This window comes from Diabrotica virgifera, chromosome 4 (genome assembly GCF_917563875.1).
Source record: "Diabrotica virgifera virgifera chromosome 4, PGI_DIABVI_V3a".
In the NCBI taxonomy this organism is placed as follows: domain Eukaryota; kingdom Metazoa; phylum Arthropoda; class Insecta; order Coleoptera; family Chrysomelidae; genus Diabrotica; species Diabrotica virgifera.
The window spans coordinates 213,158,622-213,174,864 of NC_065446.1; the positions used below are offsets into that span (position 1 = coordinate 213,158,622).

The following is a 16,243-nucleotide window of genomic DNA, read 5'->3' on the forward strand; positions in this document are numbered from 1 at the left end:
TAGAGCCTTCAATTTTTTTTTTAAATTGGGGTAACTCGACGAAAGAATAACAACTAGCTAATTTTCATTGACCGGAAAAATCGAAAAATTCTGGAAAATGGATTTTTTTATTCAACATTCATTTACAACGTTAACACTAATATATTTTGATAAATATTTTCATAAAATATTATAAATTTGTGAATAAATATTAAAATATAATTATAGTATGTATATATTTATTTATATACAGGATTGTTCATTTTATTCGCCTCAGTGTCTGTACGGAAAACGACTTGATTTAAAAAAATTCTTCATAGAACTATACAAAGCCATTAACACTACAATCTAAAAATAATATGAATTATACAGGGTGCTTCAAAAAAGAGTGGTATGTCAAAGATATATATTTTTATGGAACACCCTACACCTGATGAAATTTTTGAATTGCTCTTAAACAATATGCTAGCTGCTAACTAGACTATACCTAAGTACAGGGTGTTTTAATTTATTTAAATTTTTAGAAAAATGGAAAATTTTAGAAAAAATAAAATATTTACGAATCTAAGAATCGGTGACAAATTTTTTCTTGGATCTTCATAATAGACTATTTAGCATATTTAACCAGATGTTTATTGTAACAAAATTTATAATTATTTAATCGTACATTTTTAGATTTAAAAACTAATTGGAAACAAAAACATTCTCAAATTAAAAAGAAATGTCTATCTGTAGATTATAATTATTGATCTTCGTTAATTCTACACAGTTTATGTACAGATTTATTAATTTCTTCAACATTATCCCTAATTTTTTTAAACAAATCTTCTTCAACTTCACTTTTGTCATCTATAATAACTGTCAAAAGGTTGTAGCATCTTTTTTCATCAGTATAATCTTTGCAATTTATGCACAGCTCGGTACAATTGATTTATTTTAAGATTTTATGGATAATGTGGAAGAAATTGATGAACCTGTACAAAAACTGTGTAGAATTAACGAAGAGCAATAATTATAATCTATACATATTTTTTTTTCAATTTGAAAACGTTTTTGTTTTCAATTAATTTTTAAATCTGAAATTGTACGATCAATACCTGTTTATTTTTTTTTCTAAAACATTACATTTTTTTTTAAATTGAAATTAATCAAAACACCCTGTACTTAGGTATAGTCTAGCTCTAGCTTATTGTTTAAGGGCAAATTCAAAAATTTCATCAGGTGTAGGGTGTTCCATAAAAAATATATCTTTGATATACCACTCTTTTTTGAAGCACCCTGTATAATTCATATTATTTTTAAATTGTAGTGTTAATGGCCCTGTATATTTCTATGAAGAATTTTTTTAAATCAATTCGTTTTCCGTACAGACACCGAGGCGAATAAAATGAACAACCCTGTATACATACTATAATTATATTTTAATATTTATTCACAAATTTATAATATTTTATGAAAATATTTATCAAAATATATTAGTGTTAACGTTGTAAATGAATGTTGAATAAACAATCCATTTTCCAGAATTTTCCGATTTATTCGGCCAATGAAAATTAGCTAGTTGTTATTCTTTCGTCGAGTTACCCAAAAAAAAATTAAAGGCTCTACGTTCTCTGGAAGCTGAGATATTGTAAAATTGTTCAAGCGCTCCAATTTGAACTTTCAATACCAAAATCTCGACGCGCGAAACCGGACTCTGAGATCCTTCCCCCATCGCACGGTTCCAGTTAAGTCAGCTCGAGTACCTTCATTTTAAAGGGTTATTACTCATTTTAAATAGAAGATATACTGTAGTTATTAATTGCAATGTAAAATATAGATGTCTATTATGATGTTTTGCAAATTTCGACTCTTAATATTTATAAACAATACAGATATGATTTTTCAAAAAAAAAGTATGCCTTGGGTATTATTGGTCATAGAAAGTTTATTTTTAGTTTTAAATATGTATTTTTTTACCACTTTTCTGATACACTAATTATAATTATTTGTCGTGAAAAATAATAAGGTTATTCTAATTGTTTATAAGGAAAAAACTCACTATTTATTAAACAACTTGTTTAAGAACATTTAAATAATAAATGTATCGTTTTTTTTTTAATTTCTTAGTAGTTTGAGTCTTTAAAAACTCATTTCACTTTGCTAAAAAGCTCTGAAAATATTCCTTGGGCAACAATAGATGTTTAAACATTCAATGTTTTGGATAAACAATAAACGTAACTCGTAAACTAACAAAACGATCTTCTTGATACTTTGCACTCTAATAAAGGCACATAATAACCTCATAATTAAGGTGCAATATGTTCCTTAGGGCATATTTAGTAAAAGTTATTAACATTTACAAAATAGTGCAAAAAATGTGGTTTTTTGCAATTATCTCGGTTAATTATTTATCAATTTTAACTAATAAAACTTAAAATTAATCGTTTTTTTATGATACACAACTTTTATAATACAACTTTTGCTGTAAACATGATACAAAAAATGCTACAGGCAAAAAACAATATTTTCTGACTTTAGCCTTTGTTTATAAAAAACTGAGGTTGATTTACGAGTACCTCTGTATGTATTTTTAATTAACTATGTCCCCTCTACGATTTAGCACCTTCAAATACCTGTATTGATTTTTACCCTGAAATCGCTCATTTTTATTTATCTGCCCTTGCGTAGTAGCTTTTTAGCCTATTAGAGTGTTTCATGTTTTTGCGATTTCCCGAATACTAGGTTTTTAAATTTTGATGTCAGATATCTTTGTTTCCTGAGATGAAAAAAGTCCAAATTTTTACAGTAATTGTAGATAGATAATATCTAGTCCCGCGTAAATTTTTATTGAAAAATGTACAAAAACAAGTAAAATAAAAAATAAAATCTAAACTTTTTTGGGTTTTTTTTTGTAAGAGTATTTTAAAAAATTTTAAAATAAATGTTTCTTTCACTCTCTGTTTACAAAAATCTACGCGGGACTAAACAATACATGTAGTTTCAAAATAAAACAAAAATTAGGTCTCTAAGTGCTTTGTTTACAGAGCTATATGACATAATGTTAACATTGTCGTTAAATGGGTCTTTGGGTGCCCTTAAATACTAAAAGTATGTAAAATCAATATAATATATGCACTTATTATACATTTGTTTCATATCTTCCGGTCGCGCAGAACAATACAAAATGAGTAAAATTAGTAGTTTTTGCAAAATTTCAAAGTTTGACTGTTTAGTACATTTTAATCATACGACTTTTAGAGATGCTTTAGTTTAATTCTATTACAATAATATATTATTTAAAATCCAAGCATATAGGATAAATTTTGATATTATTCAAGTGGAATTCGGTCGTGCAGCTTCGTCAAAAATAGCAGACTAGTCAGAGGAGAGGCGAAAGTGACGAATGCCAGCGAAGCGCGCATAGCCACAAATAGAGATACATGTGGGAAGACCTCTTCAATGGATTATTTGTCTTCTCCATTACAACGAGCTGCAATTCCGCCACCTTTTACAACACTTAGATGAAAATACAACAGACCCAATAGGATATCCGGAACGATTGGAAAGACCCTACCTGATTGCGGAAGACTACTAGTTGTTGATTTTAATCCTATGGATTGTAATATTCAAAAAATTGACAAGCGTATCCTTAGCAAAGACCAATGTTACTTGCTTGAGATATCAGAAGTCGTCAAGTTAGGACATTGTTCAGAAGACTTTGTAGTACGTGATCCTGTCCCAATGTCCAAGTTGGTATCGATGAGCGGTGCAATAATGTGGTTCTAATATAGCCGTCTATGGAACTGTGTCCACATACTTTACTTGAAGCTTCGGTCACTAGCTTAACGCACCTTTCAACTGCCTCTGTATGGCATGGGAAAGTGTCTATACTCATAACCGGCTTGAAGTCATTGCTCACATATTGTTTTATCTCTTTGTTAGTCAATGGTCTTATCAGTGGAAGAAGAGTCGGTGTACTGGTGTTTATTATAATATTATACTAATTATAATAATTTCGTAATACTCTTTAGCTTCAAAGTTTAAGTTTGGTGGTTTAAAGATTCTGATAGTCACTTTCAGATATTGCTTGCTTTGCCTTCATAATAAGCCTGAAGCGCAGCTCTCGGATATGGTTTCTTTCATCAGTTACCATAGCCAAAAGTAAATTTTCGGGATGGGCAAAGTAAGCAATCCGTTGTAAAACGATATCAACAACTTGAAGAAGCTCTTCTGGTAAATACCTTGTAGATTCAATGATTTTGTAAACATTTCTAGGCCCATCTGTAAATTTGTAGTTTTTTATGGCACAAACCACATATGTATATAACATTTGAGAATGAATGTGACAATCTCTCTCAGATTTTCAGAACGGCTGTACACACTGATGTAGAAACACAAAACTCGGTTGGCAGCAGTAAGCCACCTTGAATGTGACATTGGGCCAGTATCACGTACTACAAAGTCTTCTGAACACTGTCCTGACTTGATGACTTCTGATATCTCAAGCAAGTACAATTCGTCCTTGCTAAGAATACGCTTGTCAACTTTTGGAATCTCACAATCAATAGGATTAAAATTAATAACTGGTAGTCTTTCACAATCAGTTATAGGGCCTTTCCAATCAGTCCGGAATATCCTATTGGGCCTGTTTTATTTCCATTTAAGTGTTGGAAAAGATGGCGGAATGGCAGTTTGTTGTAATGGAGAAGACAAATACTCCATTGTAGAGGTATTCCCACATGTACCTTTATTTGTGGCTGCGCGCGCTTCGCTGGCATTCGTCCCTTTGGCCTCGCGTCTCGATAGTTGCTGTTTTTGACGAAGCTGCGCGACCGAATTCCATTTGAATATCAAAATTTATCTTATAGGCTTGGATTACTTGGATATTAAATATATTATTGCAATAGAATTAAACTATAGCATCTCTAAAAGTCGTATGATTAAATTGTTCTAAACATTCAAACTTTTAAATTTTGCAAAAACTACTAATTTTACTCATTTTGTATTATGTTGCGCGACCGGAAGCTATGAAGCAAAGGTATAATAAGTGCATTTATATTGATTTTACATACTTTTAGTAGTTAATTCATGGTATAGGAACGCAATTAAAACAATCTGGGCTGCTTAAAAAAATATATGAAAAATTAGGGTTTTTCTAAATTTTTGCTAACTTCGATGGCATTGCGCCACCGGAAGACAAATGAATAAAAAAATAATAATTAGTGGTTTTTCACGTCTATGCCGATGGCACCTTTTGTGCACTATAGCGATCTGAAAAAAAAATTTTTTTGAACCACCCTAACGAACAAGAGCAAAAGCAGGACACGTCAAGAGAAAACGAGCCTTTTCTAAACGATATTTTTTTGAATTTGTCAATGATAGAAAGAGGGTCGGTAAGGCTTTATAGAGGAAAATTTATTTTTGTTGGCAATAACAGAAGGCGTTCATGCTGTTCAACCTAGTTCTTGAGGTAGTCATAAAAAAAACTAATGTAACCGGCCATATAAATATCAAAACAATACAAATCACTGCACATTTAGACAATGTAGCCATCATTATTCTCAGGCCATGGAGTTGGGGTGTTTACATTGTAAAATGGCATGTACCCTATCCTCCGTGCTATGGCATGCTGGACGAGCCATACAGCCTGTAGTCAACACCCCGAAGTATGAGCGGGAATACAAAGTGAATTAATACTCATACGCTTATAAAACGTACCTGGCGGATCATAAGGACCTTCACATTTTACTCTTTTTCAACTAGTCTTGAGTGAAATGTCTTTAATCTTTCCTATCTTTCCTTCTTCTTCCGACCCCGAATGGCTATTAGGTTTCCGAGGGCAGACGGGTCACTATATTTCTTTTTACTACATATCTGCTTTTCACCGAATGATTGCCGGTATAAGCAATCCCTCACTTACTGACCAACGGCTTCGGGCGGATGAGTTGGTAAGTGACCGGGCACTCTTTTGTCCTGAGACTGAGAAATCGGTCTCGAAGGCGGATGAACCCTACAGAATGGTCAACGGTATAAGAATGCAGAAGGCAACGGGAAACCACTGCATTAAAACTCGTGAAGTATCCCTAAAAATCGTCATGGCTTACAGAAATGACAATCAACAACCTACCAATCATGGTTCTCGGATGCCAAGATTCGGCAGGGGAAGAAACAACAGTAACGACAGGGCTTCCCAGGCCGTCAGTCAGTGAAATCCCTGTTCACTAAATATATACAAATCCACCTACAAAATCGCTACATGGAATGTAAGAAGTATGTATGAACCTGGGAAACTGAGGAATATACAGCAAGAGATGATGCGACTAGATATCGATATATTAGGAATAAGCGATAAAAGATGGGTCAGCTCTGGCGAACTCAATACAGACAATGGACGAATCTATTACTCTGGAAGCAGCGACACCCAACACAGATATGGAGTTGCTATGATCATCCTCAGTGAAAAAGTAACGAGATCAGTAACAGGCTTCGTTCCAATGTCCGAAAGAATTATAATGTTGCAGTTATTGACAACCCATGGAAAAATGAACCTTATCCAGATTTATGCGCCAACTGCTGACAAAAATGAAGAAGAAATAGAAAACTTTTATAGCGAACTTCAAAAAACATTACATCTCACAGCATCTAGAGACATAACAGTGATCATGGGTGAATTTAATTCAAAAATTGGCGAAGGAAAATGCTACCCTAATGTAGGACCCTATGGGCTTGGCGAACGAAACGACAGAGGGGATCGCCTAATTGAATTTTGCCAGGAGCATAATGTTATAGCCGCAAATACATTCTTTAAATTACCTAAGCGACGCCTTTATACATGGAAATCTCCAGCTGACAAAGACAACAAAATCGTCAGAAATCAAATTGACTACATCCTATTAAAGCACAGGTATCGAAACTCAATTCAGCCAGTAAAGGCATATCCAGGAGCGGATGTATCTTCTGATCACAGTCTTCTTATTGATAGGTTTCAACTTCAAGTAAAAAAGACACAAAAAAGCCGCAACAACAATAAACTTGACATACAGAAACTAAAGTCAGAAGAAACAAAAGAAAATCTGAAATACCAAATCAACACAAATCTAGACAGAAACCCAGGAAATAATTGGAACGTAGAACAGCAGTGGCAATTCTTCAAAACCTCTATATTAGAGCCAAGTAAGAAAGTACTTACAACAACCAAATGTAAGAAAGAAGAATGGATGACGGAGGAAATTCTAGAGTTGATGAATGAAAGAAGAAAAAACAAAACCATCAATAAGACCCGCTATAAACAGTTTCAAACCCTAGGCTACAGAAACCTACTTCTCTGAAAAATGAAAAGAAATAGAAGAATTGCAAAACAGATATGAGAAATTCAACCAACATAAAAAAGTCAAAAAACTAGCCGGAATAGGAAATAGAAGAACTTCAAATATATTGCTCGACAAAAATGGAAATATTATAATGGAGACAGAACGAAAACTACGACGATGGAAAGAGTAAACAAATCAGAGGTTAGTCAGGCAATAGACTTTATGAAAACCAATAAATCTGCTGGTTCAGATGAATTACCTAGCAAGCTGATAAAGTTGGTCAACGAGAAAAACCTGGACATAATAGTGGAACTGTTCAACGCTATCTATACTACGGGAATCATCCCTAGAGAAATGTTGACATCAGCATTTGTGTGTTTGCCAAAGAAAATGAATGCCAAAGAATGCAGTGACTCCCGAACCATAAGCTTAATGTCACATACCTTGAAAATTATGCTGAAATTTCTCCACGCCAGAATACACTCTAAACTGGAGCTGGATATTAGTAACACTCAATATGGGTTTCGCAATGGTATGGGTACCAGAGAGTAATTCTCCTTCAACGTACTGACACAGAGATATTTGGATGTTAACCGTCCTCTTTAGGTCTGTTTTATAGACTACAATAAAGCGTTTGATAAAGTAAAACATGATCGACTCATGGAAATTCTGAAAACTAAAAACCTAGATGAAAGAGATTTAAGACTAATAGCACACCTCTATTACAATCAGCGAGCAATAGTAAGAATCGAAAAAGAAACACCTGAAGAAATGGAAATAAAGAGAGGAGTCAGGCAAGGCTGCATAATATCACCTCTATTATTTAACGCTTATTCTGAAAAGGTAATGCGAGAGACTCTGGAAGATGAAACAGTCGGCATAAGAGTAAATGGAGTCTTAGTTAACAACACCAGATATGCAGATGATACAGTAATAATAGCCGATAGTTTACAAGACCTGCAAGGACTCATGAGTAAAATAGTAAGGTGTAGTAGGGAGTACGGACTCTCTCTTAATATCGAAAAGGCGAAGTTTATGAAAATTAGTAAAAACAACCATAATACTAACCAAATCTTAATAGTAGCGGGCCAACAGATCGAAAGAGTAAAAACGTACACTTACCTAGGAACACTTATAACAGAAAATAATGACTACACTGCAGAAATCAAAGTCAGAATTGAAAAAGCACGTTCTAATTTTATGAAAATGAAAAAGTTCCTATGTAGCAAAGATTTAACATAAGCTCTTAAAGTACGCCTAACAAAATGTTACGTATACAGTGTACTACACTATGGAGTGGAATCGTGGACGTTAAATGTAGAGACAATGAGACGACTTAACGCCTTTGAAATGTGGACCTATAGAAAAATTATGAGGGTTTCCTGGGTAGATAGAGTTACGAACAACGAAGTACTGAGAAGAATAGGTAAAGAGAAGGAAGTTGAACTTACAATTAAAAAAAGAAAACTACAGTATCTCGGACATGTGACGAGAGGCGAGAAGTATGGCATCCTGCGACTCATAATGCAAGGAAAGATAGATGGCAGAAGAAGCATCGCAAGAAGACGAATTTCATGGCTAAAGAATCTGAGAGAATGGTTTGAATGCAGCTCAAAACAACTATTTAGAGCTACTGCCTCAAAAATTAAAATAGCGATGATGATTGCCATCCTCCGTAGTGGAGATGGCACCTGAAGAAGAAGAAGCCATCGTTAGTATGAGCAAGCAACGACTAATGGAAGCATTTAAGGAAATTGATCATGAAGCACGAAAAATAGGGCTTAAAACATACGAAACAAGAACGAAGTAGACGACCGTCAAAAGAACCTGAGAACGAAAATAATATCGCAGTAAACAACTCTACCACGGAACATGTGGACGTTTTCACATATCTGGACACAGAAATGAATCAGAAGAATTCCGTAAGTAGCAAATTTAATGCATCCATATTATACTAATAAAACATTGATGAATAGAAACGCGATAGAAACAAGATGTGACACAGCAGAAACCAAGAGGATACTGAGAACATCAGAAATGAGAACGTTGAGATCAATAACTGAAAAAACACTGAGAGACAATACCGAACGACCTAATAAGAGATCTTTGTAACATGCAAGATATAGTACGGTGGGGAAGATAGAGACGACGAGAGTGGAATCAGCATGTGCTCGATAAAAACTGCCTTATCGAAAAAATACTAAGAGGCAAAAAAGTTTTAGAAATATTGATAATAACTAATGGTACCACAATAATAATTTAGTTAGAACGTACACAAAAGTTTGGGGGGGGGGGGGGTTAAGGGAACAAAACCCCCATAAAATTTTTATGGGGTGCACAAATTTCACTATAATTCTTTTTTAAGATGTTCCTGCCATAAGAATGCCATGTGTCTATTTTCAATAAAAAATCTCCAATAGTTTTCGATATATTCGAAAAAGTCCATTTTCATTTTGTAACTTCAAAGGGCTATAACTTTTTTTGTATGCATATTTGTGCTACGCTAAATTAGGTTCATTCGAACTATTTTTGGTCTTAGAATATGTGATTTAATTTATGACCTGTATTTTCGTTACACCATGTATATTGTGTGACTTAATATTATACAGATAAATAATTAATATTTCATACACAAAAAGAAATAAATTAACACAGGATGGTAGGATAAATAAAGCCATGTTTGAACTAAATATGATTTATTATTATTTGTTGAAATTGCCAAGAAATGTTTTTGGATTGTAGACTGTCTTACTGATACCTAGCGTTATTATACCAAAAAATTAATAGTTTTTATGTGGGCCCGTGTATTTGTTTTTTTTATTTCCTTTTGTCAAAATAAGTATGTACTTATATCCTTATAAAAATTTTTTTATTAAAATAAGTTTACTCTTTCTACATAAAGGTTTTGTTTTAGGTAATTTCTGATATACAAAGTGCTATTAACAAAAAGAAGAAAAAATTAAGGAAGTTGGATTTGCCTCCCCATCCTTTTATTATTGTAAAGAAGCCAGTAGTTTAAGAGTGGAGAAATTATTTGTATGTATTAATATCTAACGTTTTATATCCTGTTTTTATTATCTAATAAAGAATAATTTTACCTTAACATAATGATTCATTTCGTCGTATGTAATATCACTTTATTTTTAGGAAATGTAACTTAATTCTAAATATACAATTATATCTGGAAATATATTTCTTAACATTAAATATATTAATTATTAATAATGGTAAGATAACAATATTCCTTACTAAGAAATATTATTGCTCAGAAAGAAGAGTTTTGTAAGGCCAAGAAAATATATTCTTATGACAAGTATACTTTCTTTCTGACAAATAGGTTGGTAGTTTGCAAGAATAATTCAATCATGAATCATGTCTAAGATATATTTCTTTGGGTATATTAAAATTTATTTGAAATATTTTAGAAACCTATATCTTACACACAAAGTTATATTTCTTAGGCAATATACCAAGTCGATCTTTCTTAAATATTAATAAAGTTTCTTTATGTCAAGAATTTTTTTCTCTCGGTGCACATGTAGAATCTGTGAATCTGAATAGTGAACTGATTGAAGGATACGATATTGTAAAATTTGTAAAAAGTCATAAAATCTCATAGTTGGGATATGTCCAGAGACAAAAAAATGCGAAAACAGCAAAGAAAATATTACAATGGAAGCCGATAGGAAGGAAAAAAGGAGGGACCAGATCGTGATGGATAGATGACGTGGAAGACCACCTGAAAGCCATGAATGTAAGACAATGGAGGAGAAGACCACAAGTATTATCTTAATGGAAGGACATAGCCAGAAAAGCAAAGACCCATCAATTGTTATAATACCAAAAGTAGAAGAAGAAAAATAACAGACGAAGCGTAAAAATGTTATATAAAAATAAGAATTTAAGGTACATACCTGCAGCACAGCTATTAGCTCTGCATGGACCCCCAAAAGTATGAATGAGACTAGAAGAACGAATGTGGTTGTGAGATGCATCTTACAGATAACATACTGATTTAATTCATAATTGCATTTTATATAGTCTTCCGATTTACTTTTATCAAATTTTATAACCATGCAATAAAATCATTAAAATAATGTTAAAAAATAGTTTTATCTGTATTATATATTTATTTACATTTACCAGGTGCTTTCTATGTTCCTGTATTAGTGTTTGTAGGGGAGTGCATATAGATTTTCAATTCGGAAAAAATCAAACAAGATAGAACTTTTTGTTATTTCATTAAGAAATGCTTAATAAACAACATATCAAAAAGTTCTACTCGAGAAGTGGGTGCTTCATTTTTTATTAAACAAATGAACTACGAAGTTTGATGTTTTTTGCTAAATAACTCCGAAAATATAAATTTTAGAACAAAACTGACTTGACCATTGAGAAATTCAGAAAATTTTACAGAAGAAATCTTATATAAGAATTTTTCTAAAATTAAGTTTGTATCTTCTATAATTTTTTATTTATAACGATAAGTCACCTTTCTCACAAACATTGGCGCACTGTAAACTAGCGTACGGCGAAGTGCATGGTTGAGTCTTTTTAATGTAATTCTTTAACTAATGGATCAAATGAAATTTTACAAATTGAACCTAAAAGAAGAATAATTGAGCTATCTTATGGCTATAATAAATATAAATAAAATGTATGGGCATAAGTACGGTGGGGGCGGAAATCGAGCCTTACATGAATTTTGTTTAAAAATGATTTAAAAATGTGTAACTAATACAATTTTTCTTATAAAACCCTCAATTTTGCACAACTTACCTTTCAAGCATCGTACTTAATGATGTTTCGTTCAAAGATAATCTCAAGAATTTAATTCAAATGATATGACGTCCTAAAAAATGTAATTTTTGAAATCTTCGTAGTTTTATAGAATTACCACCATTTTAAGACGGTATTACTCAAGTTTGAACAAATATATTACAGTTTTATAAGTCTTTTTTTAAAGGTTATAATGTAGTCTTTAAAATACACTAAATTATTTCACTTTAGAAGTGAAATAGACTATTTCTTGTTGAGAAAATTAAGAAAGATAACAAAAATGTAATAAAAAAAACCGACAATTACCAGCTAAAAAATGTTTATACAAAGTGATCAAAACTTTTTTCTGTAAAACTTACCCAAAATACATTTAATAATAAGCTTCAACAATAATAAATGTTCAGGAAAAAAATATTTTTTTAGCTCTTATACAGTATGTCCGCGTAAATTGGATACTATTGATAACTTTTATATTATCAGTTTTACGAAAAAAAATATTCTTTATAAAATACTCTGAATTTTATATAATCTAAGATGCAATCATTAAATATCAAATTTAATGAATTTTATACGAGGTATGTCAGAAAATATGAATTTCACTCAAGAAAATATGAATTTCATTCAAAGTATCGTTAAATTTCAAAATATCGAAAATTGTTATTAAGAAAAGTTGTTTGTAATTAAAAAAATTGTCTTAGTGTTTAATTACATCCTTCTAATTAAAATATTGTTAATAATAAAGGCACTTAACTCTTAAGAAAAATTCATATTTTTTACATACCTCGTATAAAATTAAAAAAGTTATCTAATGATTGTATCTTAGATTTTAGACCAGGGAGAGCATTTTATGAAGAATAACTTTTTTTCGTAAAAGTGATAATAAAATAGTTATCATAATTGTAATAAAAAGATGATGAGTATCCCTAATTTGAGAAAAAATTTTCGATTAGAATAATGTAATTGTATATTGAAACATAGTTTTTTATTTCAAACAACTTTTCATAATAGCATTTTTTGATATTCTGAAATATAAAGCTACTTTACACTTTAGCGAAATTCATATTTTTTACATAACTCGTATAAAATTGGGAAAATTTTATATCTGATGGTTGAGTTTTAGATTTTTGACTATCCAGAGCATTTTATGAGGAATAATTTTTTGTTCATAAAATTGATAATAAAAAAGATTTCCATGTGGTTCCTAGCTACGCGGACATACTGTATAAGAGCTTCTGTTTAAGAATTTGCAAATTGCAATGTCATATTCGGATTCAGTATAATCTAAAACAAAATAGAAACATATTTGATCAAAGTAAAATGATGAATTCAACGATATTTTTAAAATTATTAATACAAAACAATTGTTATTGTTTAAACAATTAATAAACAATTAGCGGCCAAATCCGCGAGTAGAACTTTTTAGTTTAACGTGTATATAAACTAACAAAAAAAGTTTTAGAAAAATATAAGCTTGTTTGAATTTTTCCGAAACAATGCATGTTTTCGTTCTAATAGGGCTTTTCATTCACAGTCATTTGTTTCGAGCTTCTGTCATGTGTCACATAATATTAATATATCTACGTCATACGTTATTGGTATATAACAATGATACAAACCAAAGACGTATGGCGTAGATATATTAATATTATGTGACACATGACAGAAGCTCGAAACAAATGACCATCGATGAAAAGCCCTATTGCACTCCCGTCGTTAAGTATATTACGTCAGATGCCCTTCGTTGCTACGAAAAAATACATTCAGTGACATTAATGACAATTAATGTTTTAAAAATTATAAAAGTGATGACTTTCAATCGTCAAATATTTATAAAACTGCGTGTTTAATGGTACTTACATAAATAAATTACAATAAAATTTTGGTTTTGAACAGTTTTATTCATGAAATAATCGCAACAAATTGCACTCGACCTCTGAAATTAATATAGAATTTTTGCTCTCGTGACACTTTGACATAATTTCACTCGCCTTCGGCTCGTGAGATTAAAACTTTCAAAGTGTCACTCGGGAAAAATTCAATAATTTCAGAGCTCTTGTGCAATTACTACTGATAGTTTGTTGCCATTAGATTACTTGAAAATTATTTATTACTTAATGTGACTATACGACTAAGCTTAGATTTTTTTAATTTGAACATAAATGTAAAACATAGTCGCATCAACCTCTGAGGTTATTAGCTACAGGGAATTTGGGCGAAGATTTTCATTTTGTCAACCTGACTGAATTGAAAAATGGACTGAATTCAATCTTACAATTTTTAGAGGAGTCACTGAAGGTTTTCACCTCCGATTTCGTTGAACCTTCATCGATTTTCATGAAAAATGGTGAATAGTTAGAAGATACTTCAAGAAACAAAGGTTACATGATGCCAACTTGCACTTTCACCCTGGGGGTGGATGCCACCCCTTCTCGCGGGTGAAATATTTTTTAGTAAAAATAATACCAGAAATCGATAGAGGGGCAACTTCTAAGCAAAATTTGTTATATAAAGTTAATAACATAAATCAATACTTTTTGGGTAATTAAATATCAAAGATTTTATTGTTTCTTAAAAAAATGCATGTTTTAAAGCTGTTTTCACTATTACTCAAAAACGAGAAGCTTTAGTGAAAAAGCTATTATTGCCAAAATTAAAGATAATAAAAAATTTAATACACTTCCCACTTACAGAACTAAACTAATGTTATTTCAAAGTGAGTTATGGGTAATTGAATGTATATTTTTTCGACGAGTACTCAATCAAATCTAAGTATTCAAGCTTACATAACGGGAAAACGATGCATCTTATAGAATATACTTGTTAAGCATTTGTCAAAGTACTTCGCAATACCTATCAAATGAGCTCAAGTAGAAGTTAATAGCTTTCGATTTTTTTAGGAAAAAGTGGAAAATAAAACATACGCCATTTCCACAAAAATTAAAATTTGTAGTAATCCTCACAAGAATTTCTTTAGGTTAACATAGTTAATGATTTCAACAATTTTAACCGGTTTAGAATGCATATTTCTGAAAAAAAAAATATAATTTAAAAAAATCAGAATTTTTAAAATTATCGTATTTTTCATTTACTTTTCATCATATAACTCCAAAAATACTCAATATACGTAAAAAATTATATATAGCTAAATTTTAGTTTTTTCTGTTCCAAATACTTTACCGATTTTGCTATTTCCGTAGAGTAAAAAATAACCGAGATAAAAACTTTTAAAATTTCAATTTTGCAGCGAGAACTATGTAACCTGGGCCATTTAACCTTTTATCTACGACTGATACATAATATATGTATTATACTTGTGGTGTTTGCAATATAATGCCATATAATAATCCCTTAGGGATTAATAATGCGGGATTAATAGCTATTAATCTCTCTGGCACAACAATCACAAAATTCACCACGGAAACAAAATAATCAACCTCAAAAAGTGTCACTGTCAAACGAATAGTATATTTGACAGTTTGTGTTGAGATGGACGAAAATGAAGAATCTTTTAATTGTACCCACCAGAAATTGTAGAACTAGCTTCAGCAACAGCATCTACCTTAATACCTGAAATATCGAAATCCATTTAAAATAAAACGTATAATATAATTAAAAACTCTACTAAAGTTAATGATGATTCTCAACCAATTGAGTTTATTAATTGTACTATTACTAATTTTTATGTTTTTAACAAATAAAGTTGTTCATTAAAAATCTTAAATTAATTAATTTGTCGTAGATAAAGTAGAGTATACTACTCGCAATAATGGCTCTCATTCCCTCGGAATGTTACTCCCTCGCCGCTAACGCGGCTCGGATCGTAAATATTCCTCGGGAATAATAGCCATCATTATTGACTCGTGGTATAATCTACTATTATTTTTAAAAAACTAATGTTTAAAATGCTAATTTCGGCGGTTTTTAATAGCTCTTGGAATCATCTTTTAACTAGTTTTTAGGTAAACCTGATATCTTTAAATTAACAGAGTTATTTACAAAAAAACTGTAACATTTTTTGGAAAAATTTTTAAAAGATACATTTTGAAACATTTTTGGTGCATAAATTTTAATGCTATCAACTTGTTCGTGGGCTTATTTGATAGATATTTTTGACAAATGTTTAATAAGCTTATGTTATAAAATGCATAATTTTCCCGGTATTTAAGCTTGAGACGCAGTATAAAGAGGGACAG

At 31.2% G+C, this 16,243-nt stretch overlaps 1 protein-coding gene across 1 annotated transcript in view; it reads right to left on the reverse strand.

The window, feature by feature from the left end:
* LOC114330545 (testicular acid phosphatase homolog) overlaps positions 1-11,326 on the reverse strand; it is a 32,154-nt gene extending 20,828 nt beyond the window's left edge. Inside the window, exon 1 of the mRNA XM_028279906.2 lies at positions 11,186-11,326. Coding sequence (XP_028135707.1) covers positions 11,186-11,266 — 81 coding nt within the window. The 5' untranslated portion in view covers positions 11,267-11,326. The remainder of the gene's footprint in view (positions 1-11,185) is intronic.
* Between the last annotated feature and the right edge of the window lie 4,917 nt (positions 11,327-16,243).